Genomic DNA, 15,406 nt, shown 5'->3' with positions numbered 1-15,406 from the left:
AAACAAAATAATGAAAGTTTGATGTGCGAGCTGGAAACATTGTGTGCAAATTGATATCAGAACTGGATATATTGTATATATATTAGTTTCATTTAACCCTCTTGAATGGGATTCATTACACAGGCAATGCGAGCGCGAAGCGCGAGCGAAATTTTTTATATAAAGTCTATTTTCAAATTCTTCCCCTCACCTTTTTCTTGTTTCCTTTCGGGGACGGGACGGTTAATACGTAAATTACACATCATGGGTATGATACCTCTTTCTTTCTTTCTGTTTTTCGTAGTTTCTATCAAGGTAAAGAGTACACTTTTTTCTGCAGGTTGTCAAAAAATAGGGGGGCCGGGGCCGGTTCGGCCCCCTCCTGGATCCGCGCCTGATTTTGCCACCCAAATTTAAATTTCAACACTTAGTAAGCACAACCTGTACCCTTTTTGTGCCAGCTGGATCTGAGGACATAACTAAATCTGAATAAAGTTTATATCAGACATCTCCTCTCCAGCATTGTTTCACTAAGTTTTTATCATTTAAAATGGGTTTGCATTTCAATTTTCCTTTAATACTTGTTTCTCCACATTTTTTCGAAGCTTGACAATGATTAACAAAATGAAAATCAATCCTGAGCAATTTCATGTATATGACAGCTCAGTGTAAAGCAAATATCGTCAAGATGGCCTCGGTGTGTGTATGTATGGGGGTGGGGTGGGACGCAATGCACTCTTCAAAGTGTTTGGGCAAGAAAACTAGTTAAAAAGGGTAAAAGATATCTTCAAATCAATTTCATTAGCTAAATTCCACGTGTTCTTCATGATTTAGGTCTACTTTTAATCGCATAACTATTTCAAAGTTCTGCGCAAATAATTTTTCATGAACTTTTCAAAAGTAAGTGGAAATATTTTTCGACAGTTATATTGTCATTTGTTTAATTGGATCTGTACCAATGTTAAGATATGGAAAAACCTTCAGGATATTACAAATGTATAATTTTACAGGATTTTTTTTTAATTAGTGTAACCTTTTTTTGATACGCACTATATAAAGCGGATTGTTATCATTATTATATTAAATTGCATATGTCTGATCAACTCATGGCCCTGTGAGGCGGGGGTGATGGCACTCCAAGGAAAGTTTTTTTGGGTGCTGTGTGTATTATTATCCATAGGCAGCACCCCCTGGTCTTCTGGAAGATGTATCAAAGTGTAACCAAAATGACCTTCTTTTTGTGGTGATTTTTTTTCCAGAACCAATTTGACCTCCATTTTATAGTGAAACTTTTTTCTTTTTCAATTTATGAAATTGAGTAGTTGAGGTTGTGCAATTCAGGTCGTATCTGCTTTAACATTTACCTGGTCAAGTATTACATCATCTTGAATGGTCTCCCAAGAGCCCTTATCATGCCATCTTAGAAATGAGTTCAGTATTTCTATCCTCAATGTAAATCTGTAGGTCAATGATACGAACGCAAACACTTATGATATTCTTAGCATCAATTAGTATTTCTCCATGACAACGTACACCCTCGTCTATTTGAGAAACGGTTGTTGTCTGTTCCCTCGCTGATCTAATCTTAATTTTCGAATTAAAGGAAAATTCCTTCTCCAAACGTTGAAATGTTTCGACAAGGAGTTAATGCCGTCCGTGATATATTTGAATTGAGCATTTTGTACATACACACATACATACATACATACATACATACATACATATACATGCATACATACATACATACACGCATGCATGCAAGGTAGTGAAGCGACCGAGTCGATAGGGGCGTTTCTGTATATTTGAATAAAAATCTGAAACACATAATGACCTTTCTTCAATGCAATAAAGGGGGAAACAGTTTTGAAATAAACCTATGAGGATCAGCTCCCTATCTGTTTCAACCTACGCAAGAAATTGACTCCAATGCTATTATGGAAATGGAGAGGTCAACTTCAAGGTAATGCTTGAAGATTCATAGGAACAGTATAATATCATTCACATAATTAAAGTTATGAACGTAGAGCCAACATTCTCCTGTACAGGAATTTCATCCAGCTTATTTTTGGAAATTATAGTCAAAGTTTACAAATCTAGTGCTGAACAGGGTAGGGGTGAAGTGTATAACAAATAGGGTTTTGCTCCCCTAGGTATGATATTGGTGCCCGGGGGGTCACTTCCATTCACGAGTGGATACCATGCGTGACCATGGGGTCTCGAAAAGCACCCTAAACACGTAATTTCCATATTCTGAAAATGCACCCCTTACTAATTATTGGCGTGTGAAACCCTACCCTTAACAAGTATTGGAAATATTCCCTGAAATTAACCCCTAAACAAGTACAGAAATTTTTTATTGTTAGGGGTCCTTCGGTCGTCAGCTTTACCTTATTTAGTTTAGTACGACCCCACCTTCTACACCTCACGTAAATCGGACTCTAAACACGAAGTGTTGGGGCAAAAAGGACATCCTTTATAAAACATTTTAATTTTGTTTTATCATCCCCGCAAATTCGACCCTAAACACGCAATTTTCCTAGCGAAATAGATACCCTTTTTTCATTATTTTTGTGTTTTTGACACCCTTATCACGTTACGTACGTAACGTGCCCTATCGTGAAAAAGACATCCTTTATACGTGTTTTTTGGGGGGTCGGGCATGGTATCCACTCGTCAATGTAAGTGCCCCCCGGGTATTGGTGGTGTCACTTATTATTACAGAGATGAAAGGGTTATTTTTTATTACACCGAGAACGCCCTTTCTACCTGTGACCACAATGTTGAAAGTTTAGTTCTTGTTTTTATTTACGCTTCGTTTTCCCCTCAAAAATAGTTAGGAATGTACGGTGTTTAATTTGAAACCTTTCGTGAGACTAAGGACAAGTAAAAAATGCTGAAACAAGTATAAAGCCGAATTTACCATCAATCTTTTATTCAGATGTCGAAGAGCCTTTACGGTTGACCAGGTGTCATGCTTCTGTCAAGTTGTTATTTATTGCTCGCAATGACTTTTTTTATAAGAAAAGGGTAATTCTTAAATAATCGAGGAGTGTTAGTAGGCCTACCCTCCCCTACGAGAGAGGAAAGGCAAAGACTTAAATGTACATCATCCGCGGAAATGGTGAGTAGCTTTTTAAAATCATCTGAAAAGTTTTTGGTTTCAAAGTTTCAAGCTACACTGACTGCCTCCTTCACTTGCAGAAAAAGTGGTATCAAAAAATCCCACCGACTGTTCTAAAAGTGCTAGTGATAGAGTTCAGTGGTTTTGATAGGCACAATTCAATGGGGTGTTAATTCCCTGGTTTTAGAATACTTTTTCGGAAGCAGCAATATGAATTGTTAAAACCAAAATACGTTCATTGTACAATGCTCACCAGAGCTTGAAAATGAGGGAACTCCCTCTGCTTTTTGATGAAGTGTGTTTTGGGCTGCCCACACAAAAGGGTTAAGTATTCCCAGCTTTGCGTTGAGTATACATGCATTGCATGCGTTTTAAATACTTTGCTAATTCACGCACAGATACCAAAAAACATCGTCTGGACTACAACCCCTACTACATCGACATGACTGAATTGTGCTGAAATAATTAGCAAATAAAACATCTATCATCTGCGTTCAAAGGACTCGAGACAACACCGTGTTTGCTCAATAGCCTCAGCGTGTAGTGGGACGTGCAGTCGTCTGCTCCAGTTTCATTTTTTGTCGTTTTACGAAGGCGGGAAAGAAATAGGTAGCTGCGTTGAGATTGTATCTGTGATCGCATCGACTATCGTGTGCCGTTGGCGTCTGGGTTGTCGTCTGTCAGATAGAAGTGGGTATTCCCCTTGGATTTAGGAAGACGTTGTGAACAGTATAAGAAGCCTGCACCCTCATCGTAACCAATGGCAGATCTGGGTAAGTTTTAATGAATTCGGGGGGTTACACGTAGGCCTATATCCCCATATCTACATGCACATCATTAGCATGAAAGAGGTTCTGTTTCATGTCATGTCATCCTGTATATGAACAAGAAGTTCCAGGCTGAGAAGTTCTCGTTCAACTTGGCAGATTATTATATTTTTATATGTTTGAGTGTAATAATATCTCAGTGGAAATGCACTTCTATGAATTAAATCATGACAGTGGTGTGGGAGTAAGTTAAGAGGGTGAGGTATATAGCTATATGGTAATAAGCCATCAGCTTTTTCATGAAATCGACAAGAGAATAGTTTCGAACCAACAACCGTCACAGTACATGTTGGGCCAATGTGAAGGCAATGCGTAGAGAACATACCACTCGATCCAACCTAAATACATTGTATCTATGTGTGCTCTACTTCTACCCATGTCCTATTCATGCAAGTCTTTATCCATGCCAAACAAATCGTTTGAAGGTTTGCTCGTCGTATTTCCCATTCATACCCACTTCACTCATTCATATAATTCCTATCGTCACGTCACGCTTTTGTCCCTCAAACAAAGTCAAGCCATGCTGTGGGTAACAATACAGAGAATTTTACTTCTCTTTTGGGTCTATTCGGATCGATTTTCATACCTGGCTTGCTAAAGACCCTATAATCCGTTTTAAATACAACTTTATATCAATGAAGGGATTAAGAATTAAACCAAGGATGAAATCACAAAAGGGATAAGTTTGTCTTTAAAATGGCAGAAATATGAAAATTCCCCTTTCAACATGTTCATACTTTAACCAGAATGCGTTGCCGTTTATATCCATTCAAATCAAAAGCAGTTAATTGTTTTGTGATAAAAGATTATCTCAACCTATTGCCTGATGATACAGACAGCACTCGTTTATTATAAAATAAAGGCATAGGTCTATGTACATGTACAGTAATACTATTATTAGACAAGAATGGACGGACAGTCAAACTCAGTGCCCGAAGAGTCGAGTCTACTCCCGGGGGGGGCACTTCCATTCACGAGTGGATACCATGCGCGACCATGGGGTCTCGAAAAGCACCCTAAACACATAATTTTCATATTCTAAAAATGCACCCCTTAACAAGTATTGGCGTGTGAAACCCTACCCTTAACAAGTATTGGAAACACTGAACGATACTCTTGGCAAATATTCCCAGGAATGAACCCCAAAACAAGTAGGCCCTATAGGAATGTTTTATTGTTACGGGTCCTTCGGTCGTCGGCTTTACTTTATTTGGTTTAGTACGACCCCACCGTCTACACCTCGCGCAAATCGGACTCTAAACACGAAGTGTTGGGGCAAAAAGGACATCCTTTGACCTTTATAGAAGGGTCATTCCATGCCAATTCACCCAATGAAAGTGCAATTTTGCACCCGACCCTCTCGGAATTCGTTGTAAATTGGTATACATAAAATTCACCATGGCCCAAGCACAAAACAAAAAAAAATAGTCAAATCTGTCCATCGGTTCTGGCGCTACAGCCCGCCCTTTTCTCCTTGTTTTGACAAAAATGGGTGTGACCTTCAACTTTCAATGGCCATTGTGTCGTAACGTGTTGACCAATTTTCACGAAACTGGTACCATTTAATAGGAAATTCAGAGAGAAATCCAAAACATGCATCAAATAATGTACTGGAGCGATTTATAAGGTCGTGACCCTTGACCTATTCTTTGACCTTGAATTTGACCCCCGGACAAATAATTTTTTGACTTGATTTTCGTGTATGTTAATTATTTGTATGATATTGACAAAATATGTTAAAACCAATGATGATATTTTATTTCTTCACCTTTAAAAACTCTTCCAAAGATATCATGAAATTTCACTCTAGTCCCACATACTGATATTCATGTTAGTAAAGTGTTCACCAGTTACATGATTTCTTCCAATCTTTAAGTCACAGTATGCAAACACATGATAAGAAATTAAGCTCATCAGTTCACAAATGAAACATTAAACATTTATGCTCATGAATAGGTATCTGTTTAGGCATTTTTATGTTCAGCAATATATATCATATATGTATATTAGGGATCCTTAAATAAGCATATACTCAACATTTGATGATAAAAGCTACCGGGTAAACACTTTACTAAGAAGAATATATACATATATGATATATATTGCTGAACATCAAAATGCCTAAACAGATACCTACTCATGAGCATAAATGTTTAATGTTTCATTTGTGAACTGATGAGCTTAATTTCTTTTAATGTGCTTGCATACTGTGACTTAAGATTAGAAGAAATCATGTAACTTTTGAACACTTTACTAACATGAATATCAGTATGTGGGACTAGAGTGAAATTTCATGGTATCTTTGGAAGAGTTTTTAAAGGTGAAGAAATAAAATATCATCATTGGTTTTAACATATTTTGTCAATATCATACAAATAATTAACATACACGAAAATCAAGTCAAAAAATTATTTGTCCGGGGGTCAAATTCAAGGTCAAAGAATAGGTCAAGGGTCACGACCTTATAAATCGCTCCAATACATTATTTGATGCATGTTTTGGATTCCTCTCTGAATTTCCTATTAAATAGTACCACTTTCGTGAAAATTGGTCAACACGTTATGACGCAATGGCCATTGAAAGTTGAAGGTCACGCCCATTTTTGTCAAAACATAGAGAAAAGGGCGGGCTGTAGCGCGAGAACCGACGGACCGATTTGAATAATTTTTCTGTTTTGTGCTTGGGCCATGTTGAATTTTATGTATACCAATTTACAACGAATTCTGAGACGGTCGGGTGCAACCACTGGGTGAATCCAGATGGAATGACCCAGAACATTTTAATTTTGTTTTATCATCCCCGCAAATTCGACCCTAAACACGTAATTTTCCTAGCGAAATAGATACCCTTTTTCATTATTTTTGTGTTTTTGGCACCCTTATCACGTTACGTACGTAACGTGCCCTAGGCGTGAAAAAGACATCCTTTTTACGTGTTTTTTTGGTCGCGCATGGTATCCACTCGTCAATGTAACTGCCCCCCCCCCCGGGTCTACTCTCCTGCTACTACTCTATTCGATTCAAGCCTGTCTACTACTCAACTTCCCCTCCTTCTGGTTTACAGTCCTTACACCAGGCAAGGATCTCCTTGCACCAGGGCTTTACACTCATATCGAAAAGTGTACTCTCCTTTCAAACCTTCACTTTCTTTCCTTTCCAATTCACTTCCATTTATGCCCACTTCTCTTATCTCAGTCTTCCATGACTTTACACATGGTGTGCCGTAAACCTCTTCTGCGATTGCTTATACCACCATGCAAAACATCATCCCAAAAAGTCTTAACGACCAATAAGTATTAGAAACGGGTGTTTTTATATCTTACTTAATCAATAGACAATGATTGTGGTTGATAATTCTAAAGCAAGATTACCAATTATTGTTCAATCATATTGATTTTCTTTATTAGTGAACTTGATAAGTTTTCTGTGAGAAGAGAACAATCGATACAAAATATCTTTATCTACAATATTATCACAGTTCAACGCCACAGCGGTGCTCAGTGAGCATTTCAACAATATTATTTCTAATAACCTGCATTTGATTGAAAGCGGAGGAAATAGACCCAAAGAATACAATCAATTTAAACAAATGCACATTTTAACAAAACCGTTAAATAATATGACATTTTGAGAACTGAATCATAGATGTGAAGTAAAGTGAACTGTAATCATGAAATAGTGGTGATAAGAAGAGATAATACTTTTCCCTGATATAATGATTTAGTTAGATATAATTATGTCCACTTCTTGCACAATGTGTTTTAAGTAGCCTGCTACGACCTGGTTCTCAAAACATCGTGATGGTCCAACAAATTCGACTCTGATTCGCAAATATGAGAAGCGAACCTTGAACTCGGTACTTTGAAGATAGACGCCGAATAAATCAAAGATTGTATCCGATTCGTGCCATAAGGACCTTGATTTGTTTACCTTAGTAGCAATGTAGCCCGGATAAGTGTGTTTTAAAGAAGGTCCATTGTCACATAAATCTTGTAGTCTACTTGTTGAAGGGAGTGTAAATGATAGGCCCGAATATTCATAGGACGATAACTCTTGATTTTTCACGGTTTATTACAGAATTACAGTTTAATATTATATTTGTCTACAGTGGCGAAATGAGTTTTATTGCATGTAGCGGCTGGCGTTTTGGATACAGGGCTCCAACAGGGCAGTTTTAAAGAGAGCGAAGTGAACGAGGCAAAGGGAATGGGCTGATTCTACTTCAACCGTTCCTCGGAATTTTAAACTGTAATTACAATTATAACAGTTTTTAATAGTTATAAATAAAATAAAAGGAGACTAAATCGATCAGCTATTGATAGAAATTTTATGTGATGATGAAAAATAACGATTCGCGAGATGATATCATGTGTCAGTTGTGCACACAGTCGTGTGTAAGTTTTATGAACTTTTTTGTGAAACACCACTTATACAATATGGTCCGTGTAACTACGTGTGAAGGCGTATCAATATTAGATTGGATGAAATTCCATCTCTATATTCGCGCCTAACTTTGTTATTGTCGAGTTCTCAGTACTTGAAGAATAACCGTGATATCAAACCTTGGTGTTGCCGCGGGGTTTGTTTTTCTTTCTTTTGTCAAAGTTTCTTGATTGAAGTCAACGCAATTTAGATCCCCTTTAAGAGGCCGCCCGTGATATAAAGTCGGTACAAGATTTGGAGATGGCTTCGATACATCATGTATGTGGAAAGTTATATTCTATATAGCTATTCCATCTAAATGAGAAATATAATAATGTAGTATGGCGTTACGCAGCGGAACCCCCCCCCCCCCTCCGATTGTCCACAACCTATTTTCCCCCGATTTTTTCCCCCACTGAACTTTCAACCAAATTAAATTGTGCACTACACCACATCTTTATTTTTAATTTTGAAATGATTTCGATTTTAAAATCTTAATTTAGCTCGGCCACTTCGTTGTTTTGAGAGTTGCCATAGCTTGTCTATGGGTTGGAGCTTGTATATAGCTTGTATAATCGTCAGATATAGTTAAAAATAAAATTTCTAGATATTAAGATCCTTATGTCGTATTATTCACGTATTTGCTCATATTTTTTCCTGATTCAGTTCTGATTTTTAAGATTAGATGATTAAAGACCCCAAATGCATAGATCAATATGTATTAGTATTAATTAACAGAGAATTTGGCTCTTGTAGAATCAAACTCACCACGCTGCTTGATTTTTTTTTTAATCAATCAATAATAAATTGAATTCGTTGAAAGGTCAAAAACCAACATGCTTTAACTATGAACTTCGGTATGATTTTCCACGATGCAATATATATATTTTTTTGCAGACAATGGTTTTCTATATATAGAGTCCCTTTCCTTAACCATTATCGTTCTGTGTATTGCTACCCACTGCACTAGCCTCAAGCCATATTTTACCGTGTAATTGGATAGCACCGGCTGGGGGTCGGCAACCAATAAAAACACTACAATGCTTCATTGGTGGAAAATCCGGCACCATGCATGATATTGGAAAATATGAATCTGACAAAATAGGGAAGTACAAACAAAATGTGGGATAAGTTACACCTGCGCAAATATGATATTAACGGAATATCGATGGTAGTTGGTATGTTATGAGGGTCAGGGCTACGGGGTCTGATATACGGGGGGGGGGGGAGGGGGCGACTGCTTTTGTAATTTTCAAGTTGTGAAAAGGGGAGGTGATAAGAAAATACGAGAAAGAAGAAAGATTACTGTCCAAAGCGAAGTCTGAGTTGTACAACTCTATATTATTAACCCTGCAATCATGGTAATTCGAATAGAGAATGACGTCACCTTGCCCCCCCCCTTAACATTCACGGTTCCGCCCCCGGCAAGCACATGACCTATTATGGTGTTAAGTGTATAATCTATGTGCGAAAATGAGGGGGAAAACAAAATCATACATGTTATTTGATGGAAATACAAGAACAGCGTAACAAGCTTTTTAACACACCATTTATCTGTTTTCAACGTTTGCTTGTCAATGAATCATAAAATTATACCCCTACTTCATGATGGAAATTATGATCTATAACATGCCTTTACTTTGATATTGAACATTGGATTTTGGTCGCCCTTTCATTGAGTGTTTTGCCTAACCCTATATAAATACGGATTTGTTTACAAATGAAACGAAACCGGTTTAGCTTAATAAAGGTATGCAGAAGTATTCATCTCTTTGTAGTAAGATACATATTTCACGGTTAAATACCACGTAATGACAGAGCGACTGAGAATTCGATTTTTTAATGGAATTTGCCGTTATGGTCTATAACACAACAACACAACACAGAAAGATATTTTTTCAGAAGTCCGGACTGAACAACAGACAATAAAATGTTCAGATATCTTTTTAACATAAATTGATTTTAGATGGAAAAATTATTTTGAAAATAGATGCATTCGCAAACGTAGCCTGATATACCTTCAAATATTAGAAGAGCCTATTGGTTGTTCAAATTCTAATTTAATTTCTTTATTCCTAGTAAAAAATAGTGACTTGAGAACGTTATGAATGATTGTATCTCTAGATCACTATGGTGCCAGATACTATTAGAAAGAAAAGAAATGAAGTATACAATAAAACAGACGGACTAACAAACCAAAAACAAAATTGCATCGTGCTTAATTATAACTGAAGTATGTTGACACACTTCCTATTTCACTTCAACACCATATTAGTATCGTACGATGCTATCGATACAGGTGTGAGTAATTCAATTTTCATTTTGATAAGAATATCCTATTATCTTTTGTGTTTTTGACGTGAATTTGTGTCAGAGTGAATACCAGTAGTGATGAATTATTCCATTATTCAGATGATATGAACTGAAATGGTATTCAATTTAATTCACTAGGCAGCCTAGTGGTAAAGTATGGAAGCTTAAAAGTGCCACCGAGATGTTGAGATGATTATCTTGGGAAGTCGACATCATGATAGCAAAAGATCAGATGACGAGATCCCGGATCTCGTCATGTCGACATCCTTTAGAAGAGATGATCAGATGACAAGATCTTCGATCCATGATCATGCCATCTGATCATCTCTTCCACTGGATGTAGACATGACGAGATGGAAGATCTTGTCATCTGATCATCTCTTCTACAAGATGTCGACATGACGAGATCCGGGATCTTGTCATCTGATCATCTCTTCTAAAAGATGTTGACATGATTAGATCCGGGATCTTGTCATCTGAACATCTCTTCTACAAGATGTCGACATGACGAGATCCGGGATCTTGTCATCTGATCATCTCTTCTAAAAGATGTGGACACGATGAGATCCGGGATCTTGTCATCTGATCATCTCTTCTAAAAGATGTTGACATGATTAGATCCGGGATCTTGTCATCTGATCATCTCTTCTAAAAGATGTCGACATGACGAGATCCGGGATCTTGTCATCTGATCATCTCTTGAAAGATGTGGACATGATGAGATCCGGGATCTTGTCATCTGATCTTTTGCTATCATGATGTTGACTTCCCAAGATAATTATCTCAACATCTCGGTGGCACTTTTAAGCTTCCATATTCCATAGTAAAGTCATTCATGAAAGCAGTTTATCCTCAACTGAATAGGCCTGCATACACCTATACATGTACATATCATAAGGTATGACGGTATAGTAACAAAAAAAAAGTATTAAAGGGATTTAACTTGAAGATTGAAGAAAGAAAATGCTCTTTGAAATTCGGATGACTCTAAAGAAGTTATGGGTTTTTGAAGTCTTGCATAATTTCGGTGACGGCAGTTATTGATTTATAATCGAGCAAGAAGTATCAAAATCGTTTTATTTAGCTTAATACGTCGTTATTACAACGTGGTAAAATTGTGATTTTATTCTATATTTTTACAGATGATTTTCAGCAGTCTGTGGTAGACGCCCATAATAAGCTACGGTCAGAGAGAGGTTTGCCTAACCTAGCATGGGCAGAAGATATATCCACATCGGCTAGTAACTGGGCACAGAATATATCAGAGAAAGGATACCTTCAAAATAGTGACAATCAAGGTAAGAGAGTTTAAAGGCCACCTCACACCTTACGACTGTTCGCGATCCAATTTTGGAACAAATCGCATTTTGCTCATTTTCTGAAAATGTGAATGGAATATATCATTTTATTGGAGGTTAAAATTAATTGAAAGAATACTAATATGACCATTTTAATAGATTGCAAACCTTTATTTTGGAGTAAAGGCCAAATTAGTTTCAAATCGTAGCCAATCTTACGACTGCTATGACGTCATTACAACTAGATATTAAATTCACTTTTATTCTAAGAAGGATGATAGCATAGTATTCGTACGATGATTCAAAACATTACACATTAAAATATTCCAAGTCTCAATATTAGCATCAATTTCTACTACTTTTTATTCTGAAATCGAGTCGCAGACCAATCGTAAGGTGTGCGGTCGCCTTAACGAATGCAGACATTCAACACTGGATGGTACTAAATGGGGGGGGGGGGGTCCACACAAAGGTGATCGATTTTGTTTAACATGTATTTATTTGGGAGGAGGGGAGTAACAAGGACTAAAATGTTTTTTTAGAAAAGAGAGAAAATTATCATCTCCAACATGAATTTAATTAAAAAGAGTCATGAGTGAAAGGGAATATCGATGTGTAGCCATGGTAATCTTAACAGCAAATGTGTTAGGAGAACATGAATGTGCCTCCTCTCTCTCTCTCTATTTCTCTTGACTGCCCTTCAATCAGCTGTAGTAATAGAGTTTAGTCTTTGTAGCTCCTTATATGAATGATTGTTGACAACTAGTTTAACGACAGCACTAAAATAGTTAAATTTTCCAATGTGACAAAGCTTCCTTAAAAATAATATTTCAAGGATGCTCTAATCGTTACATTTCTTCTTGTTCTATTTTTATCCAACATGTCCAATGTATTTAATTCCACCATCAACAAGAGGGGGAAAGGGGAATGTAGGATATACCTGTTTATAGAAAATATTTTTGGGGACAGTTCTGGTCATTAATGTTTTTATGTAAATCTCTCTAACCTACCCCCCCCCCTTCTTTCTCTCTCTCGCTCTGTCTGTCTGTAATACAGTTTTAGGAGAGAACATTCTCATGACAACAGAAGATGTAAATGGAGATGAAGTAGTCTCTAGATGGTTACAAGAAGAGAAATTATTTGACTACGATAACATGAGATGGCAAAGAGGTAATTAGAGCACCATTCGTTTTAGGCATATTTCCATTGTTTAGACTTGTATGTCCATTTGATCACGACCGCCACGTGTTATTTTCAAATAGTAAAAAAAAAGGAAGAGCCCGGAAACGAAAATGAGGCAAAAAAAGTTTGGGTGGTGTAACTATGTACTTTATTATTCACTTACGAAAAAATGACGCATTTAGGTCCCCAAGGTGTTCCTGCTATGCACGATTGAACTGAACGTTACGAAAAATAATCTGATTAAAAATATGTTCAATATTGCCCTGGATTAAAGTGCACATGCCGATCCAATTGTGTGGAGTATTATCTCTGATAGTTTGAAAATGTGGTTTACCCCTTAACGATTGCACAAAATGTGCGGAGCCATAGGGGGGCTATTGAGAAGATTGTGTCAAAGGCCTTAATAATAATACATACCCCTAAAATTTAAGAAAAGATGAAAATATCTCCACCCCCCATTAGTTTGTTTCAAATAATAATATTGAACAATCATAAACCATTTTTGCATGTATACATAAATAATTGATATTTAACATTAAGAACAAAGTTGTTAAAGATATAAATGTTTTCGCATGATATTTATATACCTCAATGACACTAACTTTTAACATCATCATGTTCAGGTACAAGTCGATTCACTCAGATGATATGGAGATCGAGCACGGAGATCGGTGTCGCTAAGGTTCCTCTACGAAATAAAAAAGGGTTCGTGATCGTAGCCAACTACAGACCAAGAGGTAACGGAAACAGACCTGGAGAATACCAGAAGAACATCCCATCGAAAAATAATAATGAATGATGATGTCTAACGTTTGATGGCAATAGTTAGTGGGTTATATGTTGTTTTCATATCTTATTTTATATTTAGATCGCAAATCCTGTCACAAAATGTCACTAATATTCCATGAACTCTGCAATGAAACGCGCAAATGCCGTAGTAATAAGGGTTTTGCCGAGTAGTATATACATGTAGATAATGATCATGATGATTTTGTAAGACTATTTGCAATCATCTGAATTTGATCAGAGAATACTTTCAAGATCAATATACATCATTATACATTACAAAGTGCTGTTTAGTTTCTAGATGCAATGTGCAAGAAATCTTTTTCAGAATAAAACCATAAGATATTCATTAGATATACTATAACAGTTCTAATTATATAATACTGTAATGAATACTTTGCATGATGATGTACATGTATTGAGCTTTACAAAATACACAGTAAACAAGTAAACAGCTAGAAAAGACGGGACGACTTTAACGGTATTACCACCAGGGGCCCGTTGCATAAAACTTTTTACCTGAGAAAACTCAGGTTGTTTTTACCGGAGTTTGTGGCCTGTGCTAAAGTCAATGGCGGAAATCAGACTAACCTTAGTTTTCAGTTTTTACCAGAGTTTTCTCAGGTAAAATGTTTTATGCAACAGGCTTCAGATATTTGTTTATTTATTGACCTAGGTATCATTGTTAATCAAAAAAGTTGTGAAAAAATCATCACGCATCATGCAAATAGAAATGTCACTTTTGTGCTTCCACGATAATTTTTAATGGATGTATCTTATCTTCATTTTAATTCGATCTTCCAAAGAGGACTTTACAACGGTGCTTATTTATAATTCTTTTTATCCTTGTATAATTGACCTCGTTGTGCCTTGAGCAGTACAGAATCTTAATTTACTTGCAGGAATAAATACGATTGGTTGTTCTACATTTTATACTGCACTCGGAGCATTCTAAATAGAGATGATTTTCATATTTTATTCTATCCGATATCAATTTAAATACTCGCACAGAATTTGTTATTTATAAAACAACAAAATGAATTTCCACCCTGCGGTTCGAATGTAAATCATTTAAATTTAAATTTTTTAATTTCTTAACCCATGGCGATCTATAATATTTGCTGCATCAATGTATATAAATACGATAGCATTGATACTTCAAGTTTTGTAAATTTCAATAGGTCTTGTACTATTTTCCCATCGCCCAGTCTAGATTGGGAAAGGTTTATAATCATTCCAAACTTGTCACGAAATTGTGTATATTTTGCATCATTTTTGTAATTTTATCAAAGTTATGGTTTCAGTGGTCTTATATTCTATTCTACTCACCCTATTTATCAAATCACCAGCTGAGTTGCTGAGTTTTATTCTAAATTATTATTATTGTGAATACCATGTTGCTGCTATTTTACATATATTTTAATGATTATTGCATAAAGTGACGAATGTTATTAAGACTCAAATGTAAATACTTTGAAG

At 36.4% G+C, this 15,406-nt stretch overlaps 1 protein-coding gene across 1 annotated transcript; it reads left to right on the top strand.

The window, feature by feature from the left end:
- Positions 1-3,385: 3,385 nt before the first annotated feature.
- LOC121428538 (Golgi-associated plant pathogenesis-related protein 1-like) lies at positions 3,386-14,617 on the top strand. The gene is made up of 4 exons (XM_041625231.1): positions 3,386-3,873; positions 11,804-11,959; positions 13,016-13,129; positions 13,765-14,617. The coding sequence occupies exons 1-4, from the start codon at positions 3,861-3,863 to the stop codon at positions 13,938-13,940; spliced, it is 459 nt and encodes a 152-aa protein (XP_041481165.1). The 5' UTR covers positions 3,386-3,860; the 3' UTR covers positions 13,941-14,617.
- The last annotated feature ends 789 nt before the right edge of the window (positions 14,618-15,406 follow it).

The sequence above is a fragment of the Lytechinus variegatus genome, chromosome 15, assembly GCF_018143015.1.
Source record: "Lytechinus variegatus isolate NC3 chromosome 15, Lvar_3.0, whole genome shotgun sequence".
NCBI classification, from domain to species: Eukaryota; Metazoa; Echinodermata; class Echinoidea; order Temnopleuroida; family Toxopneustidae; genus Lytechinus; species Lytechinus variegatus.
The sequence above is the reverse complement of the archived record's forward strand: the minus strand, read 5'-3'. Positions and strand labels throughout refer to the sequence as shown.